This window comes from Chrysochloris asiatica, unplaced genomic scaffold (assembly GCF_000296735.1).
Source record: "Chrysochloris asiatica unplaced genomic scaffold, ChrAsi1.0 scaffold00268, whole genome shotgun sequence".
NCBI classification, from domain to species: Eukaryota; Metazoa; Chordata; class Mammalia; order Afrosoricida; family Chrysochloridae; genus Chrysochloris; species Chrysochloris asiatica.
The window spans coordinates 934,557-956,238 of record NW_006408786.1 but is presented as its reverse complement, the minus strand read 5'-3'; the positions used below and the strand labels follow the sequence as shown (position 1 = coordinate 956,238).

The 21,682-nt window shown below is 45.6% G+C and overlaps 1 protein-coding gene across 1 annotated transcript in view; it reads left to right on the top strand.

Moving 5' to 3' along the window:
- The window catches only part of CACNA1A (calcium channel, voltage-dependent, P/Q type, alpha 1A subunit), a 325,229-nt gene that overhangs the window by 220,031 nt on the left and 83,516 nt on the right, over positions 1 to 21,682 (top strand). The window contains exons 21-24 of the mRNA XM_006874309.1: positions 11,704 to 12,167; positions 14,264 to 14,402; positions 16,002 to 16,131; positions 20,363 to 20,422. Of these exons, the coding sequence (XP_006874371.1) occupies positions 11,704 to 12,167; positions 14,264 to 14,402; positions 16,002 to 16,131; positions 20,363 to 20,422 (793 nt within the window). The remainder of the gene's footprint in view (positions 1 to 11,703; positions 12,168 to 14,263; positions 14,403 to 16,001; positions 16,132 to 20,362; positions 20,423 to 21,682) is intronic.

Sequence of the window (21,682 nt, the reverse complement as noted above, 5' to 3'; positions counted from 1 at the left end):
AGTTTCGAACTGCTGACCTTAAGGTTCGCAGCCCGATTCGTAACCACTACGCTACCAGTGGTGCTGTAGGATTAGCACTTGCTGTGAACCACAAAGTTGGCTGTTCAAACCCACCAGTTGCTCCTTGGAAACCCTATACTGGGTCACTATGAGTCGGAACCAACAACAATATTACATAATTATTGCTACTGTTACTGTTCTTTGTATATTATTGAAGGGGTTTTAATGGCGATCCTTAACAATGTGCCAGGAAGAGTTTTTGAAAGGGAACCATCAATGTGGGAGGTCACAGTGGCTGCACAGCCTGATAGTGAAGGGCCAGGCTCTGGAGCCAGAGATCCGAATCCTGTCCTGTCACGCCACTTCACCTCCCTCTGTCTCAGTTTCCTCACCTGTAAAATGGAGAGGAAAGTAAAATCCACCTTCTTGAATTCTAAGGGGTCCTGGTGTGGCGCCATAGGATAAGCACTTGACCTCAAGGTTAGTTTGAACCTCATGGTTGACAGTTCTAACTCAGCTGCTGCTCCTCAGAAACCCTATGCAGAGTCGTTATGAGTCAGAACCGACTTGACAGCACTTAACAATAACAACAGAGTTGTAGGAGTTAGTGTGTGTAAAGTTCTTTGAGTAGTACCTGGCATATAGTTAGTGCTCAATAAGTACTGAATATTATTTGTATCATCACTGGCTTTAGTGGTTGGTATGCAAATTTGAATAATAGTCATACTAAGTAGTCTTCCTTATACAAGTATGAATGTTACCCTATCACAGCATTATATTTCTAGATAAATCTGGAAATGCTCTTTTGATGATGAATGCGATGCCATTCCGCTTCCATTTGTCATCCCCAGGATAGTAAGCCATATGATTGTCCAATTCACAATGACAAATCCCAGTCCACTTCAGTTCACTGATACCCAGGACCACCACTTGTTTGTCAATTTGTGGTACTGTGGTGGCTTACATGTTACTGTGTGATTCAGGAAGCTCTGCCACTGGTACCAGCAGGCTCACCCACGATGGACAGGTTTTCAGCTGAGCTTCCAGAATAAGACAGATTAGGAAGAAGGAGAGCAGGACTACTTCAAAATATTTAGTCACTGAAATCTTTATGAACAGCAGTGGAACTCTGCCAACACCCAAATATTGAATATTGAAACATGATGAAGATCACCAAAATAGTGTCAGATATAGCAGTCAGTGTAAGATGTGTCCCTCAGTCAGTATAAGATGTGTCCCTCAGTTAGTGTAAGATGTGTCCCTCATTCAGTGTAAGATGTGTCCCTCAGGTTGGAAGGCACACAAAATACGACTGCCTCCTGAAAGTAGAGTTGTTGGCCGTGATGACAGGAATGCAGTGAAGCCTTCAGGACCTTCATTTGCTGATGGGGTACAACTCAAAATGAGGAGAAACAGCTGTAAACATCCATTAATCATCAGAACATGGAATATATGAAGTATGACTCTAAAAAAATTAGAAATTATCAAAAATGAAATGGAACTTATAAACATCAATATCCTAGACACTAGTGAACTAAAATGGACTGGTATTGGCCATTTTGAATTTGAAAATCATATGGTTTACTATACCGAGAATGACAAGTTAAAGAGGAATGGAGTTGCATTCATTATCAAAAAGAACATATCCAGATCAGTCTTGAAGCACACCGCTGTCTGTGATAGGATAATATCCATGCGCCTACAGGGAAGCCCAATTAATACCACTATTACTCAAATTTATATACCAACCACTAAAGCCAGTGATGACAAAATTGAAAAATTTTACCAACTTCTTCAGTCTGCAATTGATCAAACATGCGATCAAGATGTATTGATCATTACTGGTGACTGGAATGTAAAGATTGGAAACAAAGAGGAAGGATCCGTCATTGGAAAATATGGCCTTTGTGATAGAAATGATGCTAGAGATTGCATGACAGATTTTTGCAAAACCAATGACTTTTTCATTGAAAATACCATTTTAAACAACTAAAAGATGACTATACACATGGACCTCACCAGATGGAATACAGAAATCAAATTGACTACATCTGTGGAAAGAGACGGTGGAAAAGCTCCATTTATTCAGCCAAAACCAGGCCAAGGGCAGACTGTGGAACATTAATTGCTCATTTGCAAGTTTAGACTGAAACTGAAGAAAATCAAAACAAGTTCACAAGAGCCAAAATATGACCTTGAACATTTCCCATCTGAATTTAGAGACCATGTCAATAACAGATTTGGTGCATTAGACACTAAAGACTGAAGATGTGAAGAGTTGTGGGATGAAATCAAGAACATCACACAGGAAGAAAGCAAAAGGTCGTTAAGAAAGACAAGAAACAAGAAAAAGACCAAAATGGATGTTAGAAGAGACTCTGAAACTTGCTCTCCAGCATAGAGATGCTAAAGCAAATGGAAGAAATGAAGTAAAAGAGCTGAACAGAAAATTTCAAAGGACAGCTCGAAAAGTCAAAGTCAAATTTATTGTCATGAAATGTACAAAGACCTGGAGTTAAAAACCAATAGGGAAGAACATGCTCAGCATTTCTCAAGCTGAGGGAACTGAAGAGAAAATTCAAGCCTCAACTTGCAATATTGATAAGGAGCTCTGGTAGCATAGTGCTTACAAGTTGGACTGCTAACCTCAAGGTCAACAGTTCGAAACTACCACCGGCTCCACAGAAGAAAGATGAGGCTTTCTGCTTCCATAAAGATTTACAGCCTCGGAAACCCTATACAGGGTCTCTGTGAGTTGGAACTGACTCCATAGCACATAACCATCACCAGCACCAGCACCATGGGCAAAATATTGAATGCAGAATTTGATGCAGAAGGCATCAAAATAAGATGGAAGGAATACACAGAGTCACTGTACCAAAAAGAAATGATTGATATTCAACCATTTCAAGAGGTAGCATAAGATTAAGAGCCAATAGTACTGAAGAAGAAATCCAAGTTGCACTGAAGGCATTGGCAAAGAATAAGGCTCTGGAAATTGATGGAATACAAATTGAAATCTTTCAACAAACTGATGGAGCACTGGAGGTGCTCACTCATCTGTGCCAGGAAATTTGGAGACAGCTACCTGGCCAACTGATTGGGAAAGATCTATATTTCTGACTCTTCCAAAGAGAGGTGACCCAATGGAATGCGGAAATCATTGAACAATATCATTAATATTGCATGCAAGTAAAATTTTGCCGAAGATAATTCAAAAACGGCTGCAACAGTACATTGACAGGGCACCTCCAGAGATTCAAGCCAGATTCAGATGAGGACGTGGATTGAGGGATATCATTACTGATGTCAGATGGATCTTGGCTGAAAGCACAGAATACCAGAAAGATGATTACCTGTGCTTTATTGACTACACAAAGTCTTTCAGTTGTGTGGATTGTGACAATCTATGGACAACATTATGGGGAATGAGTGTTCTGGAACACTTAATTGTGCTCATTAGGAACTTTATACAGAGACCAAGAGGCAGTCTTTCAAACAGAACAAGGAGACACTGAATGTCTTAAAATTAGGAAAGATGGGCACCAGAGTTGTATTCTTTCTCTGTAATTATTTAATCCATACACTGAGCAAGTATTTCAAGAAACTGGAGTAGATGAAGAAGAACGTGGCACCAGAATAGGACAAAACTCATCAACAACCTGCAAAATGCCAATGACACAACCTTGCTTGCTAGATAGAAGTGGAAAGGGCTTAAAATACTTGCTGATGAAGATCGAAGACTACAATCTTCAGTATGGAATACACCTCAATGTAAAGAAGACATAAATCCTCATAACTGGACCAATAAATAACATTATGATAAATGAGTAAAAATGAAGGTTATCGAAGATTTTATTTTGCTTGGTTCCATTATCAACACTCATGGAAGCAGCAGTCAAGACATCAAGCAAATTGCATTAGGCAAATCTGAAGAGCGAAGATGTCAGCTTGAAGACAAAGGTGTGCCTGACCCAAGCCATGGTATTTTCAATCACCCCATATGCATGTGAAAGTTGTCGTTGTTGTTAAGTGCCGTCGAGTCTATTCCGACCCATAGCGACCCTGTATAGGGTTTCTGAGGAGCAGCTGGTGAGCTTGAACCGCCGACCTTGCAGTTCAAACGGTTTTGCAGTCTGACGCATTAACCCACAGCGCCACACCAGGACTCCATGTGAAAGTTAGGCAATTAAAAAGGAAAATGAAAGAAGAATTGAAGCGTTTGAATTCTGGTGTTGGCGAAGAATATTGACAGTACCATGGACTGCCAGAAGAACAAACAAACCTGTCTTGGAGGGATTACAACTAGAATGTTCTTAGAAGCCAGGCTGTAAAGATTTGGTCTCTTGTACATTGGACATGTTGTCAGGAGGGATCAGACCCTGCAGAAGGACATCATTCTTTGTAAAGTGAAGGGTCAACGAAAAAGAGGAAGACCCCCAACAAGATGGACTGACACAGTGGCCCAACAGTGGGCTCAAACCTAACAACAGCTGGGAGGGTGACATGGGACTGGGGCTGTGTTTCATTCTGTTGTGCATAAGGCTGCTACTCGAAGGCACCTAACAACAACATTATTAGGGTGAACATTATTTTATTATTATTATTTGACATTTCATAACTGTTAACAATTCTTAACGGTAGGAAGGAGTCCCTGGGTGGTACAAACAGTTAAGTGCTCGACTATTAAAGGAACTCTGGTAGCGTAGTGGTTACGAGTCAGGCTGCAAACCGCAAGGTCAGCAGTTCGAAACTACCAGCTGTTCCACAAGAGAAAGATGAGGCTTTCTGCTCCTGTAAAGATTTACAGCCTCGGAAACCCTGTACAGGGTCTGTATGAGTCGGAATCGACTCCACGGCACATAACAACAACATTAACCCAAAGGTTGGAGGTTCAAACACAGTCAGAGGTGCCCTGGAAGACAGGCCTGGTGATGGGCATCTGAAAGCCCTGCACAGCAGCTCTACTCTATACCCTTGGGGTGTGGCCATGAGTCGGAATCAGTTCAACAACAATAACGGCACCAACATTTTTAGTAACAGTAATAACCAAAGAGTTGGTGGTTTGAATCCACTAACAGAAGGTTGTGGCAGTATGCTTCCGTGAAGATCCCAGCAAGAAAACACTATGGGACAGCCCAACTCTTTGCTATGTTATTGTTGTTGTTGTTGTTGTTGTGAAGTGCCGTCAAGTTGGTTCCGACACATAGTGACTCTGTATAACGTTTCCAAGGAGCAGCTGGTGAGCTTGAACCACCAACCTTGCAGTCCAAACGGCTTTGCAGTCTGGCGCATTAGCCCACAGCGCCACACTCTTTGCTGTAGGTCACTATAAATTGGAATCAACTCAATAGCACACAACAATAGTATGAAGTACTCAGTGTTTATTATTAATTATTATTATTATTATTATTACTATGCCCCTGGGTAATACAAAGAGTTACCACACTCAATTGCTAACTGAAAAGTTGGAAATTTGAATCCACCTGGAAGTACCTCAGAAGAAAGACCTGGCTGTCCACTTCCAAAAAATCAGCTGATGGAGCTCAGTTATACTCTGACGCATACATGTCACCAACTGGATGGCAACTAGTTTTTACTATTATAACTGTAACACTCATCAACAGACATTAGAAACAGCACAAAGCTCAGAGCCTTGTTACTGTGGAAAAGGATCTTCCATTGTCCCTGCCAATGCCTCTTTTTTGACAGAGGGGGAAACTGAGACCCCACAGGGGAGAGTGTTTCTCCAGGGCAGCCTAGACTGGCATTTGATGAGAACCTAGTTCTCCCAAACCCCTATCCCAGGTTTCTCCTGTACACCCCTGACCCTTCCTCAGAGGAAGTGCTCCTACCTCCACCCCAGACGCTCTTCCAGGGACCCCTGGTTTAAACTGTGACCCCACTGCTTCCCTTATTAACAGATCTGGCCAGCCCACGAAAGGAGTCACTCATTTGGTTACTAAAAAGGTTCTGTTGATCCTCAGAAGCTAAACATCCTGAGGACTCCGGCACTTTTAAAGAGTAGTGTCAGCAGGTCCCATTCATCTGCTTCTAAAAAATAAGAAGAGCGAAGATAAAACTTTCTCAGATAATATGAAGATAATTTCTCATAATATGAAAGCGTTGCCATTCTGTCTGACACCAGTGTTGTGAGCCTGCGGCCCTCAAAGTTCTGCTCAGTGCATCTTCCTCTTTGTTGTTGTTAAGTGCTGTGGAGTCTATTGTTGTTGTTGTGAAGTGCTGTCGAGTCAGTTCCGACCTATAGCGACCCTGTATAGGTTTTTTGAGGAGCAGCTAGTGAGCTTGAACCTCCGACCTTGCAGTTCAAACGGCTTTGCAGTCTGGCGCATTAACCCACAGCGCCACACCAGGACTCCTTCTTTATTCTGCTGTAGAGTAGGCCTTTTCCCAGACTTGCTCTGGCCTTTTTTAGGCTGGAGGACACTTACTGCATTTTTTTTATCCCTTTTGTCATCCTCCTCATTTCCGTCTTCATCTCCTCCTCTCCAGTGTCTCCAGCTTCAAATGCTCCCCTTCCCCAAAGTCTTCCCTGGCTCCCCCTAGTGAAAAGTGAACGGAAGTGCATTCTGTTGGAGTAGAGAAGTAGCAGTTGAGCCGAGATCCACACACACCCCCTGCCCAGTGAGCGCCGTGCCAAGGTGGCCAGCAAACAGACATTTCCCAGTGTCTGAATATCCATGCCTCACAGAGCTCCCCTTGCTACCAGACCACCGGGCAGGTCCTCTTGGCATGCCTTGCCCAGCCAGGGGAACTTTGCGCCAAGACCTGCTCCACCCAGAATCAGACCTCAGCTATCTGCATCCCATCTTCACTGTCCTCGTTGCCATGACAACCCAGACGCTGAAAGGAGCAGGAAGAGAGATGCTGGACCCCTGAGCCACACAGTAGATCCCGCAGTGGGGGGACTGCCTTGTCCTTGTCCCAGATTCTCATAGCACCCTCACTCCATGAACCACAAATTGTTTATCACAGCCTTTTTCTTTTTTTCTCACCAAGTGACCCCTATAGCTTAAAAACTCTAGGATGAATCAGTGTTCAGTTCAGCCCCTTCTCAGCTGGGTAACATTGGGCAAATGATTTTGCCTCTTGAGACCTCAGTTTACTCATCTGTAAAATGGACTGATCATCGCTCCCACTTCGCTTGGTGGTCATTGTGGGTATTAAACAAGTGAATACATGTGAGTCTTTGGGAGCCTGCTAGCACACAAGAAGCCAATAATCAATACAGTGTTTGTTATCACTCCCAGAAAATCCTGAGCAGGAATCTTCAGGGCTGAGCCCCAGGCAAGCTGTCCACACCCTTGGCCAAAGGAGCCTGGAATGATGGGAACTACCGCTGTGCAGGAAGATCATTATGCAACCAGCTGTCTGTTCCTGGCAGATAATGCCAGGGGCGTGGAGGGAGAGATGACTTCAATTTTTTCTGCCCCTTTTGAGTTTTCCTTAGAGACACTTGGAAATGAAATCCCCCCTGGTTGTTTGATATTAGACCTCGGCCGACTTAGCTTGTTAAAATTCCCAGACAGAAAACAAACCCTGCGAGGAAGCAAAAGAAAAGCACAAAAAATCTGCAGGTCCCCCTCCCCTCTGAGCAGCAGGCGTGGAGGGGGGCTCCTGATCCCCGTGTGTCCCTCTGATGGTGTATTCCCGTGTGTCAGCTGCTGCATCCTTTAGTGCACCCTCTCACAGTGGTGGCCGAAGGATTTCGGTTCTCTTTAAAGTGAGACCGTAGCTGTACCAGCCTTACTATTGGAGTCCCGGTATGGCGCTGCAGGATAATACACTGGACGGCAAAGCCGGTTTAAACTGCAAGGTCAGTGGTTCAAACTCACCAGCCACTCCTCAGAAACCCTATACAGGGTTGCTATGAGTCAGAACCGACTCAACAGCACTTAACAGCATCTCTCTATTAGAACTGCAAGGTTGGTGGTTCAAACCCATCAGCAAAACCTTGGAAGCCCCATACAGGTTCACTATGAGTCGGAACCCACTAGACAGCACTTAACAACACCATAGTTTTAGACAAGGAGAAAATACCCCAGCCAGATATTTTCATCGGATGCACAACTTCCCCCAAAGTGCCGTGAGTAGTTAGCGGTAGGAAGCTGTCCATGGGCTGTGCTAGACCTTGGGCAAATGGCAACTTAGAAGGTGACTCATTTGTCCCCATCTGACAGATGCCACTGGCCAGGTGCAAGAACTGCGTGAGCTTCCTGGGGTGTCAACAGTCCTTGGCTTGTTGATACGTCACGTCAGTCTCTGCCTCTGTCTTCACAGCATCATCTCCTCTGTGTGTTTTCTAAGGACTCTTGTCTTTGAATTTAGGACCTTCTCTAACCCAGGATGATCTCATCTCCAAAGACACTTGTTCCAAACAAGGTCATATTCACAGGCTCCAGCATAGACTTGCCCTTTTTTGTGGGGGACCACCATTCAACCCACTACAATCCACCCTCTGGCTCTCCCAAAATTCATGTCTGTCCCACGTGCAAAATGCACCCACTTTACCCCAACACCCTCAAAAGTCTTACGCCATCATAGCATCAGGCCAAAAGACCCAAATCTCATCTTCTAAGTCATCTCTAAATCAAGTACAGGTGAGACTCTGGGTTTGGCCCATCCAGGGGCAAGATGCCTCTTCCTCTGTGGACCTGGAAACAAGAAAACAAGTCATGTGCTTCCAAACTGCCATGGTGGGACAAGCATGGCAGAGACCTAGCATTCTAGTATTGGAAGACACAAGTCTCAAGCCAGTTTCCACATCATGAGGTTCCAAGGCCTGGGAATAATTAACTGTAGCTCTCATCTTATTGGAGTCCTGGTGTGGCACTGTGGGCTAATGTGCTGGACTGCAAAATCATTTGAACCACAAAGTTGGTGGTTCAAGCTCACCAGCTGCTCCTTGGAAACCCTATGCAGGGTTGCTATGGGTCGGAACCTACTTGGCGGCACTTAACAGCAACTCATCTTACTAACACATCTACTCTTTATAGCAAGAGCCCTGATGGTATAGTGGTTAAGTACTAAACTGCTAACCAAAAGGTCTACGGTTCAAACCTACTAACCACTCTGTAGGAGAAAGATGTGGCAATATTCCTCTCTGTAAAAATGACATCCTTGGAAACCCTATTGTCAACATGATGGCAGTGGATTCTCCTCACAGTGACAAAGAGGTTCTCATCACCTTGTCATGGATGAGAAACTGAGGCTGAGTGACTCAGCTAATCAGTGGCAGTGGCGATAAGTCCAGATTGGCTCCTGGGTGTTCACTACTGTCCATGATATAGGGAAGGTTCTACTACAATGATCCCCGATTTAAAGTGAGGAACTGAAGCTCAGAGAGGTTGGTCTACTTATGCAGGGTCACACAGCTAGTGATTGGTAGAACTGAGACTCACTCCCAGGTAGGTCTGTCCTTTGAAATATTAACAAACCCACACACTCCGGGAGGCGACTGCACTGCCTTGGTTCTTCCTTCTGGAAAGTATTAAGAGAAGCACCCACTTATCTATATTAGTCTGGAGGTAAATTACCTCGTCTCTCTTCTTCCCACTAAAAATAGGGGGGGCTCTTGCCAGTTAAAATGTAAAAATCATCTACATGATTTTTTACATTTTTACATTGGTGATACCTCCCTGAATGCACCCAATCTCATCTGAAAATGTAAAAATAAAACTAGGAAGCTGGAGTCCATAGGAGACTCTCTGGGGAGGGCAAGGTGGTTTAAGTGTTTGGTAGATCCTGTGGGTGCGTGGGTTGAGCCCAGGGAAACCAGGGCCTGTGGTTCCCATGATTACATCTAACATCCTGAAGGTCGAATGTACATCCGCAACCTGGGAACCGTGTTATGCTCGCTCCGGTTTACTGAGGAAGTGTGTGAGGATGATTTTTTAATGTGGCCATGAACAAGTGACTCCACTTTATCTGGGCCTCAATTTCCTCATCTGTGAAATGGGAACAATGGTGACCTCATGCTCACATAATGGTTAGGAAGTGAGTGTGCAGTGCTAGGACTAGGCACCATGGTTTCCCAGCATTCATCAGCTGGTGCTGTGTATTCTGGGAGACCTTGAGCTGCTTAGCAAGGGAGGCATGGTGCCAGGTGGAGGTTAACCATCTGCGTACCAGCACTGGGCAAGGCCCTACCTCTGCAAAAGGTGAGTTGCAAGACTCCGCTTCGGAGGATTATTTGAGGAGTAAATGAACTCATGTAAGTGGGGCATCGACTGGTTTGATCTACAACGTTGGTGCTTCAGACCCACCAGCTGCTCCTCAGAAACCCTGTACAGGGTCCTATGAGTTGGAACTGACTGACTCAAGGGCATTTAACAGCAGCAGCAGGTGCTTAGTGTGAGCTATTCCAAGAAAAGGAGCCCTTGGTGGCACAGTGGTTCAGTGCTGAGCTGCTAATTGAATGGTTGGTGGTTCAGTTCCACCCACAGCACCACAGGAGAACAGACCTGGTGATCGGCTCCCGTAAAGACTGCAGTCTAGGAAAGCCTATGGGGCTGTTCTTGTCCATCCTATAGGGCACTAGGAGTCGTCGGACTTGAGTAGACCACACACAGTAACAACATTACAAGGAGAAGAGGGGGCACGGGGGAGTGAATTCAAGGTATTCTTTATGAAGAGCCTTAATGAGGGCAACATTTGGCACAGCAGAGCCCTTGGGGACAAGAATCATTGAGACTGTAGACAACAGATGTCCTGGTGATTTGGGGGAATAGATTTTGCCAGGGCCTGAGTCTGGGGATTGGAGGAGGGCAGACCAGCCCTGTGCTGGTCACTGCACACATCATCATAATGAGACAGACAAAACTGTACCCTTCCTCCCTCCCCTCCCCACCCATCCCATCCTGAGACTATGGAACTTTCAACCAAACTATAAACAGACCTCTAAGGGGAACAGGGAGTCCTGGTGTGGCGCTGTGGGTTAATGCACTGGACTGCAAAGTCGATTTGAACCGCAAAGTCGGCGGTTAAAGCTCACCAGCCACTCATCAGAAACCCTATACAGGGAGGGTTGCTCTGCATCGAAACTGACTCCACAGCACACCACCACCATACTGGTATCTACTGCCTACTTCCCCTAACTAGAAGGTTGAGAGGGGACCTGGGTGCAGTTTTACCCCTAGAGAGATAGTGTCTCTGCCTCTGCTTGAACTTCCCCTGAAAACACTGTTTGCTCCAGTTCTGCCTGGGGGCGGGGGGAGGGGACACTTGGGGGGAACCTAGTGGGAAAACACAGAAAGGAAGCTTTGGGCTGGGGCAGGAGGGAACAGGGTGAGTGGGGGAGGGGGAAATGCAGGTTCTGCAAAAAGTTCTTTTCCTCTCTGATTTGCCCCTTTTTCAATAAGCAAGCAGCTTTGTCCTTAGGAAACACCCTTCCTGGCAGGAAAAGCCCCAAGCTGGAACCCATGAGGGTAAAAAGTTACTGGGTTCATGTCACCTGCATGTATTAGAGTCCTGAAAGAAAAAAATTACAAGGATTTACCAGGATATGTGAATTGTAGTTAAAAGTCTTGATCTCTAAACAAGAATTCCAGAGGCTTCTTGGTGCCACACCTGGAGCACTTAGGGACCGGATGCCTCGAATGGAGGGCTTGGAAGGACCCACCGTGCTCACTCTGCCACCCTAATGCAACTGTTGGGTCTTTCTCATTGATTTGCTTTCCTCAGAGAGAACCAAGGCTCCGGGGTCCCCGTGTCGGGCCCCAACCTGTCGACCACCCGGCCGATCCAGCAGGACCTGGGCCGGCAAGACCCGCCCCTGGCCGAGGACATCGACAACATGAAAAACAACAAACTGGCCACCGCGGAGTCGGCCAGTCCCCACGACAGCCTTGGCCACACCGGCCTGCCCCAGAGCCCTGCCAAGCTGGGAAACAGCACCAACCCTGGGACCACACTGGCCCCGCCAGCCACGGCCACTAACCCCCAGAACGCGGCCAGCCGCCGGACACCCAACAATCCGGGGAACCCATCCAACCCCGGGCCCCCCCAAAACCCCGAAAACAGCCTTATCGTCACCAACCCCAGCAGCACCCAGACCAACTCAGCTAAGACTGCCAGGAAGCCCGACCATACTGCGGTGGACATTCCCCCCGCCTGCCCAGCCCCCGTCAACCACACTGTCGTCCAAGGTGAGACCCTCGCCAACCCTTGCCACATCTCTCTAACCCCAAGACACTGCTGTGCAGCCCTGGGTAGATGATCCTACGTTTTTGGTCTCAAGTTCCTCCTCTAAAATGGGATTGGAGTCCTGGTGTTGCTCTATAGGATAAAGCACCAGACCACAAGGTCAGTTTTTATCTCGGGATCAGCGGTTCAAACCCAACAGTGTTCATCGGAAACCCTATACAAGGTCGCTCTGAGTTGCAACCAACTTGACAGCGCTTCAGAAACAAAAGCAAAAAAAAAGGGAATAAACTTAGTTCTTACGTCCCGGGGCCGCTGGAGGTGAGATGGGATGACATGCGTACAGTGTCTGGCCTCCATCTGATTCAATAAGGGTTAGAGACGTTTCTTGTACGCACATTCCATGGGGAACCAGAAAGCTCCTGTGCTCAAAGGGAAATTGGGGGGTCAGGTGACTCTGTAGGCCAGAGCTCATTTGAAAGAAATGTAACATGAGACACGTATAATGTTAAACTTTGTAGTAGCCACTTAGCAAGCACCCAACTACTAACAAAAAGGCTAGCGGTTTGAAAACCCCCAGAGGTACCTCAGAAAAAAGGTCTGGCAATCAATCTGTTTCCTAAAAAAAAAAAAAAACATCGTCAATGGAAACCCTATGGAACATAGTTCTACTCTGACACACGTTGTTGTTTTGTTGTTGTTGTTATGTGCCGTGGAGTTGATTCCGACTCATAGAGACCCTGTACAGGGTTTCCGAGGCTGTAAATCTTTACAGGAGCAGAAAGCCTCATCTCTCTCCCGTGGAACAGCTGGTAGTTTCGAACTGCTGACCTTGTAGTTCGCAGCCCAATTTGTAACCACTACGCTACCAGAGCTCCTTACTCTGACACACAGTCGCTATAAATTGAAACAGACTTGACAGTAACTGTTGTGTTTTTTTCTTTTTGGCTGTTGTTATTAAGTGCCGTTGAGTCGATTCCGACTCATAGCGACCTTATATGGTGTTTCCGAAGAGCAGCTGATAGGTTTGAACCATTGACCTTGGGGTTTGCAGTCCAGTGCTGATCTGACAGCACCATACCAGGAATCCACAAAAAAAAAAGATGATGAATTTTAATGATATAGCTTATTGAACCCAAAATGTTACTTATTTGTATCTGAAATGTTACCATTTCTGCATGCAATCATCATTTTTTAAATTACTATAGAGATATCTGACATTTTTTTTTGGTTTTTTCCTCCACATTTCATCTTTGAAATCTGGTATGTCTTTTATACTCACATCATAGTTCAGTTTAGACTTACCACCCCGGGGTACCCAGTAGCCACATGTGGTCCATAGCCCTGTATTGGACAGACAAGTTCAGCCTCATAAGGGACTGGCAATTTTGCCCCCAGGAGAAGCTACGAGGATTCGAAAACAACGCACTAAGTATATTATTTCCTAAGATGTTAACAGTAATTCAGTTCCTCTAGTGCCAGTTCTGTGTAAGAGATTTCCAAGGATTTGCTCAGTAAGTCCTCACTATTGTCCTATGAGGCAGATCTTAACATTGTACCCATTTTACAGAAGAAACTGAGGCTCAGATAGGGGATCCTGCCTACATTTGGAGGCATAGCTGGGCAGGGTTGCAGAACGGATGCTCAGGAGTCTGGTGGCTCCTTGCTCCAGTCAAGGGATAGGCAGCACAAAGGAAACACTGCAATTTAACTATGGGGGAACTCGATATCCCTATCTGTAAAGTAGGGTTGTTGAGATTCACCCTGTCTGCCCAACCAAGGTGATATATTGGTTGAAAGCCAGCACTCTGGAGACAGGCTTCCGTAGATAGAATCCCAGCTCTGCCAGTTCCTGGCTGTGAAACCTTGAGAAAATCACTTCACCTCTCTGGGCTTCCGTTTCCTTGTTTATAACATGGAAATGATACAAGTATCAACCTCATAGGGTCGCGTGAAGCTCAAATGATATAATATAATACCGAACACACTGTAGGTACTTTGTAAAATCCACTGGTTATTGCCTGCTCTGGGGAGCAGACAGGAGCCCAGAGGCTTGTGGGAAATCATGGAGGGAGCCCTGTGTTGCTTCTTGTCCCAACAGTGAACAAAAACGCCAACCCAGACCCACTGCCAAAAAAGGAGGAAGAAAAGAAGGAGGAGGAAGAAGAGGACCCTGGGGAAGACGGCCCCAAGCCCATGCCCCCTTACAGCTCCATGTTTATCCTGTCCACTACCAACCCGTGAGTATGACCTCCTGCCCGGATGGGACGCCAAGCCAGCAGGCAGCCAAGCAGAAGGCCATCGCCTGTAGTCACAGGACCTGTGAGAGAATTAGACAAAGATGCTACTTTCTCAATTCTCATCAGATGGAAATTTGAAATGTACTGATTTTGTGGGAAAAGATCCCTTCCGACCATCAGCAAAAATCTTCATCTCAGATATCCATATCTATGCTGTCTGTGGTGTGACAGGTACCCCTTAGAAATGACAGCCTTGTGCTGCATACAACCAGCACAACCATTCAGAGCAGAGCAGCCCTGGGCCCTAGGTTCTGCTCATGTAACTCCCCAGGGTTTGTATTCTGGACAGGTGGTCTCTGAGTCCCGTGGCCCTCTATGCTGGGCTTCCTTGAGCAGGAGGGATCATTTAGAGGAGGATATATCACATGTGTTAACACAGGGCCGCCAAGGTTGTTTTAGGGTCCACTTTTACAAAGGGTATTACTTGAAGCCCTAATGCCTCAAAATGTGTCTCAGCTAAGAAAAATCATCTAAAGCCAGGGATAAACTGCTTTCTATAACCCGTCTCCTGGAGACATGTCCTATACATTTAGTTGACTTATTTTGGGGTCCTGGTGTGGTGCTTTAGGACAAGCACTGGACTCTAACCACAAGGTTGATGGTCCAAACCCACAATTTTGTTGTTTTTAAGGTTCCGACTTTTGTTGTTATTGTTAAGTGGAGTCAAGTTGGTTCTGACTCATAGCATCCCTGTATAGGGTTTCTGAGGAGCGGCTGGTGAGCTTGAACCAACCTTTCAATCCAAACCAGCCTTGCAGTCCAGCACACTAACACACAGTGCCACACCAGGACTCCAAAGTGACCCTGTATAGGGTTAATGAGAAGTAACTGGTGCATTTGAACTGCAGACCTGAGGTCGAGTGCTTACCCTACAGTGCCACACCAGGACAATTTATGACATATTTATTGTTACTAATTTTACTTCAGATGTTCAGTAGTTAAACATCATCCTATTAACATATTAAAGAGTCTGATAAGGTCTGATACCTAACATATAAGGGGGCTTTAAAAAGTTTGTGAAAAATTAAATGAAAAGATAATGAAATTTTTCCAGGAAGGCTTTGAAACCTCTTCATATATTAACTCTTTTAATCCTCACACCCCTGTTTGGTAAGCTTTATTATTATGGCCTTTCTCAGATGTGGGCAGTGAGGCACAGAGGAGTTAAGTAACTTGCCCAAGAACACACAGCTGATTTTTTAGAAATAGAAGAAGAAAAAAGAAATCTACTTAACCCAGAATTTGCATAGTGACCACAGGACTTTAGACATAAAGAAACCTTTTCATGTCCTACAGAACCTAGTACAATATTTCTTCACCCCAACCTGGAGCTTGAGATCTTGCATGAAGGTTATTAGGGAATAAGAAAAGCTTATAAACAGGGCTGTGAATGTCTTCGTTAGCTGAAGTTCTCCTGAATTCTTGGGGTCCCAGGACCTCTGTTGGAGCTTGATCGTTTGTAGAGGTTGGGAATCTCATTGTACAAAGGACAAGTTTGAGAGCCTGACATCTGAGCGGACCTCTGCCTGTCCCCCACAGCCTTCGCCGCCTGTGCCATTACATCCTGAACTTGCGCTACTTTGAAATGTGCATCCTCATGGTCATCGCCATGAGCAGCATCGCGCTGGCCGCCGAGGACCCTGTGCAGCCCAACGCGCCACGGAACAATGTGAGTCCCACTGAGCAGGCCCCTTCCCAGCCCAGCTCTTCTGCCACCCAGCAGATGGTAGCCGCAGTGGAAGTGGAGTTGGGAGCAGCCTTGGGCTGGGTTGCATAGATCAGTTATCAAAATATTGACACCAAGCTTTGAATGAAAAGGCTCCAAAAAGCCCCATTTGAGGTCTAGGAGCGGATAATGCCAAGTGGGTTCCCACCCGTAGCAACCCTGTAGAGGGTTTCCAAGGTGCAGCTGGTGAGCTTGAATCTCCGACCTGTGGTTCAAACTGACTTTGCAGTCCAGCACATTAACATATACATAGCGCCACATCGGATCATTGTTGTTGCTGTTGTTAAGTGCTGTTGAGTCGGTTCTGACCCATAGCAACCTAGTATAGGGTTTCTGAGGAGCAGCTGGTGAGCTTAAACCACCAACCTATGGTTCAAACCTACTTTGCAGTCCAGCGCATGTAACCCACAGCGCCACATCAAGACATCGGATAATAGCAGTTATTAATTGAGTGCCGACTGTGTTCCAGCACCCCCTGCCCTGGGTGTGTTGTCTTAGAAAACCCTGCCAGGTGCCCTTGTTTGACATGTGGGGAAACTGAGGCTTAGGGAGGGTAAGTAGCCTGTTTAGAGTCACACAAAAGAATTACAGCTCATGCTGCTTCCCTCAACCACCTCCACTACCTGAGCACCTGCTGTATGTCTGGTGTGGGACTACATTGATACCTTCACATCTGCTACACGGAATGAGTACACACGTGGTTTAGTGGGGACACTAAGGCACAGACAGGCGCCCAGGGGTCTTGCCCATGATAGGTGGGGCAGGGGCCTGACCCCAGGCCTTCAGAGGCTGGAGTGGAGGCACCTCCGTCTCCATTTCCCTTCACTCCCTCCCTGCCCAGAACCAAAGGTGCATTCCACCAAGGCTAAGAAGGGTAGGGACCTGGTAAGCCTGATGAACCCCATAAATCAAGCCTAGCCTGCCTACCCCACCCGCTACAGCTGACTGCGCATTTTCCCTTCCTCCACAGGCCTGAAGGCCCCCTAGGGACCTAACGGGAGAGGGAAGAAAATAATTAGAACACAACTCCCGGAGGAAGCTGGTGTCTGGCAGGACTGGGGTCTCCTGGCAGGCCTGGTTTTTGCCTGCTGCCTGGTTCCCCCCAGAGATCTTGGGAGCAGGGTTTGGACAGGGGGATTCCCAAAAGGGATCATCAGAGCCCCTGTCCACAGCGAACTCTTGAAGAATGGGGAAGGCCTGTCATAGGCAGCTAGAGGACAAGCATGGTCGACCAGCCCCATACAAACTGTTGACTGCCTGGCTCCCTCCCCACTGCCAGCCAATACCCAGGTTCCTCGCTCCAGCATATCCTATAAAATGCAATAGAACACGCCTCTGAGAAGTGCATGAGGCATGTATGATCTGTTAACAACGATGCCCGAGCTGTAGAACAGAAATGTCACTACCATGGACCCCTCCCCAGCCTCTCCCCTGTCTTCCCTCTGAAGTCAGATTCTCAGCCCTGGGTAATGCATGGAGGTGTCTGGGTGTCACCCACTGAGGAAAGAGCTGGGTGTTACTGACACCTCAAGGATCAAGGTCAGGGATGCTGCTCAGCATCCTACAGAGCACAGGATAGCCCCCACCCTAAGTGAAGCAGCCCCCATGTCAGCAGTGGAGAAACTTGCCCTAGAAGTAGCTACAGCTCACACAACTCGGATGAGCATCTCTTAGCTTTTCCCAAATTTCCCACCTGCACATGCATCTAGAATTGCTTTTTGTCTCTTTCTAACATAAAAACAAAATAAAACCAGTTGCCTCTGAATCACCTCTGACTCATGGGAGCCCCATGTGTGTCAGCATGTGGTTGGTGGTGGTGTGCTGTGGAGTCGGTTCTGACTCACAACGACCCTGTACAGGGTTTCCGAGGCTGTAAATCTTTACGGGACTAGAAAGCCTCATCTTTCTCCCGTGGAACAGCTGGTAGTTTCGAACTGCTGACCCTGAGGTTAGCAGCCCACTATGCTACCAGAGGTCCTTGTGTGTCAGCATAGAGCTGGGTAAATGTCTTGATTTTTTTGGTAGCTCACTCGGCCTTTCTTCTGTGGTGTCTGTGGGTGGACTGAAAGCTCCAACTTCTCAGTTGATAGTTGACAGTTCGCACCACCCGGGAACTCCACTCCAACTTTAAAAGCCCACTGACATCAAGTCAGTCTATATACAGTAACCCTTTAGGACTGAGAGAGCTGCTCCCTAGGGTTTCCAAGACCGTAAATCTTTACAGGAGCAGACAGTTTCATCCTTCTCCCAAGGAGTGTGCTGATTGGACTTCTTCCAACACAGATTTGTTTGTTCTTTTGGTAATCCATGGTATTTTTAATATTCTTCTCCAACACCATAATACAAATGCATCAATTCTTCTACTGTCTTTCTTATTCACTGTCCAACTTTTGCATGTATATGAAGCTATTGAAAATACTATGGCTTGTATCAGGCACACTCTAGTTCTCAAGCTGACATCTTTGCTCTTTAACACTTTAAAGAGGTCTTGTGCAGCAGATTTGCCTGATACAATATGTCATTTGATTTCTTGACTGCTGCTTCCTAGAGCGTTGATGGTTGATCCAAGCAAAATGAAATATTTAACAACTTCAGTCTTTTCTCCATTTATATGAATGCTATTTATTGGTCCAGTGGTGAGGATTTTTGTTTGCTTTGCATTGAGGTGCAACCAATACCAAAGGCTGTGGTCTTTGGTCTTCATAACTAAGTATTTTAAGTCCTCTTCACTTTCAGCAAGCAAGATTGTATCATCTGCATATCGCAGGTTGTTAATGAGTCTTCCTTTAATCCTGGTACCACGTTTTTCTTCATATAATCCAGTTTCTCCGATTATTTGGTGAAATATACAGGTCATGACATTTTAACCATTTTCAAAAGGAGCTCTGGTAGCATAGTCGTTACGAATCGGGCTGTGAGCCGCAAGGTCACCAGTTCGAAACTACCAGCTGTTCCGTGGGAGAAAGATGAGGGTTTCTGCTCCCGTAAAGATTTACAACCTCGGAAACCCTGTATAGGGTCACTATGAGTCGGAACCAACTCCACGGCACATAACAACAACAACAAATGTACAATTCAGTGACATTAATTATATTCACAAGGTTCTGCTATCTTAACACCACTGTTCACAGGACATTCTCATATACCAAAGGAAACTCTGTACCAAGTCCCAGTCACTCCCTAGCTTCTCTTCCTCCAGTCCATGGTAACTGCTAACCTGCTTGGTCTCTATATAGTTCCCTATTCTAGACTATTTCATAAAAGGAGAATCTTATAATACATGTTCTTTTGTGTCTAATTTCCCTCAGCATAATATCTTCAAGGTTCATCCATGCAACAAGCATGTGTCAGAACTTTGTTGTTTTCTATGGCTAAATAATATCTCATTATATGTGGATACCACATTTATTTATTCGTTCACCTTTTGATGGGCACTTGGTTTATTCTTATATCTGTTTGAGACTCTGTTTTCTAGTCTTTGGAATGTATAACCAAGAATAGGATTTCTGGGTCATACACTAATTCTATGTTTAATCCTGAGGAACCATGAAACTGCTTTCTACACCAGCAATGGATGAAGGTTCCAGCGTCCCATATCCTCACCAGCAGTTGTAATTTTCATTTTGTTGGGTTTGATGCTGCTACTGCTTTTGTATGTTATTGCTCAGTGCTATGGAGTCGATTCAACTGATCCTGCATAGGATTTCCAAGGAGTGGCTGGTAGATTTGACAAACAACCTTGTGGTTGGAAGTCTAGTACTTATTCTACAGCACCACACCAGGACTCCAACAGGGATATGGTCACCCTGAACTTACATGGGGCCACTTCTAGTCCATACTAAACTTTGGATAGATTTTTTTTTTTTTTTTTTTTTAAAGGCGGTCTGTTGATTAAAAAAAAAACCTTAACAGTGATTTTGCTAGAGCTGTGCTGCCATCTGCTGGACAGTTCCAATCACAACACACACATCTAAGCTGGCTAAGAGTCTGAGTGGGCGTGGCTTTATGGTACACACCCTGCCCAATCCTACTGGACAGCGAGTTGCCTGCTCTGCTTGGAGACTCTGCTCTTGGGGGATTGGCTGGAGGCCACACACCCCAGTGACACTCACAGGAGCTCTGCTGGAGCAAGTCAGTAACCCACCACCTACCTTCTCGTTTTTCTCCCCCACAGGTGCTGCGGTATTTTGACTACGTTTTTACAGGCGTCTTTACCTTTGAGATGGTGATCAAGGTGAGTGATCAAGGGAAACTAGGGGTAAACTCCCAGAACTTCCCATCAGTCAAGAAAACCACCCTGGGGCTGGTAGCGCTAATGGGGATGAAAAATGCTTGATATATTAGAGGAGCCACTAGGGGGCTATGTGATGGTCAGAATACACAAAGAGCAGGTGGAAGCAAGGGCAGAGAGAGGACAGGGAAGGTCAGGCAGAGCTTTGTGGTCCTCAGGGAGGGCTTGGCCTTTTATCTTATGTGAAGTGGGAGCCGTGGAGGGCTCTGAACAGGTAAGAGAATTGACTATACTCAGAGGCTCCAATCCACCACTCGTGTCAGTTTGTCATACTGCGGTGGCTTGTGTGTTGCTGTGATGCTGGAAGCTGTGTCACAGGTATTTTAAATACCAGCAGGGTCACACACTGTGGACAGGTTTCAGCTAAACTTCCAGAATAAAACCGTTTAAGGAAGAAGGAGAGATGGATTACTTCCAAATGTTTGGTCACTGAAAACCTTATAAATAGCAGGGAAACACTGTCAGCACCAGAATGTTGAATATTGAAACGTAACAAAGAACACCAAAATATTGTCAGATACAGTGCTACAAGACGAGCCTCTCAGGTTGGAAGGCACTCAGAATATGACTGGGGAAGAGCTGCCTCCTAAAAGTAGAGTTGTTGACCGTGATGATATATGAATGCAGTAAAGCCTTCAGGATCTTCATTTGCTGATGGTGCAGAGCTCAAAATGGGGAGAAACAGCTGTAAACATCCATTAATAATAAAAAAAAGTATGACTCTAGAAAAATTGAAAATTGTCAAAAATTAAATGGAACCCTTAAACACAGATAACCTAGACACTAGTGAGCTGAAATGGATTAGTATTGACCATTTTGAATCTGACAACCACTTGGTTTACTGTGCTAAGAATGACAAATTGAAAAGGAGCAGGGTCACAATCATTATCAAAAAGAACATTTCAAGATCTATCTTGAAGTACAGTGCTGTCTGTGATAGGATAATATCCATACACCTACAAGGAAGACCAGTTAATACCACTACAATTCAAATTTACGCACCAACCATTAAAGCCAGTGGTGATGAAATTGAAGAATTCTACCAGCTTCTTCAGTCTGCAATTGACCAAGCATGCGATCAAAATGTATTGATAATTACTGGTGATTGGAATGCAAAGGTTAGAAACAAGAGGAAGGATCAGTCATTGGAAAATATGGCCTTGGTGATAGAAACGATACTGGAGATTGCATGATAGAATTTTT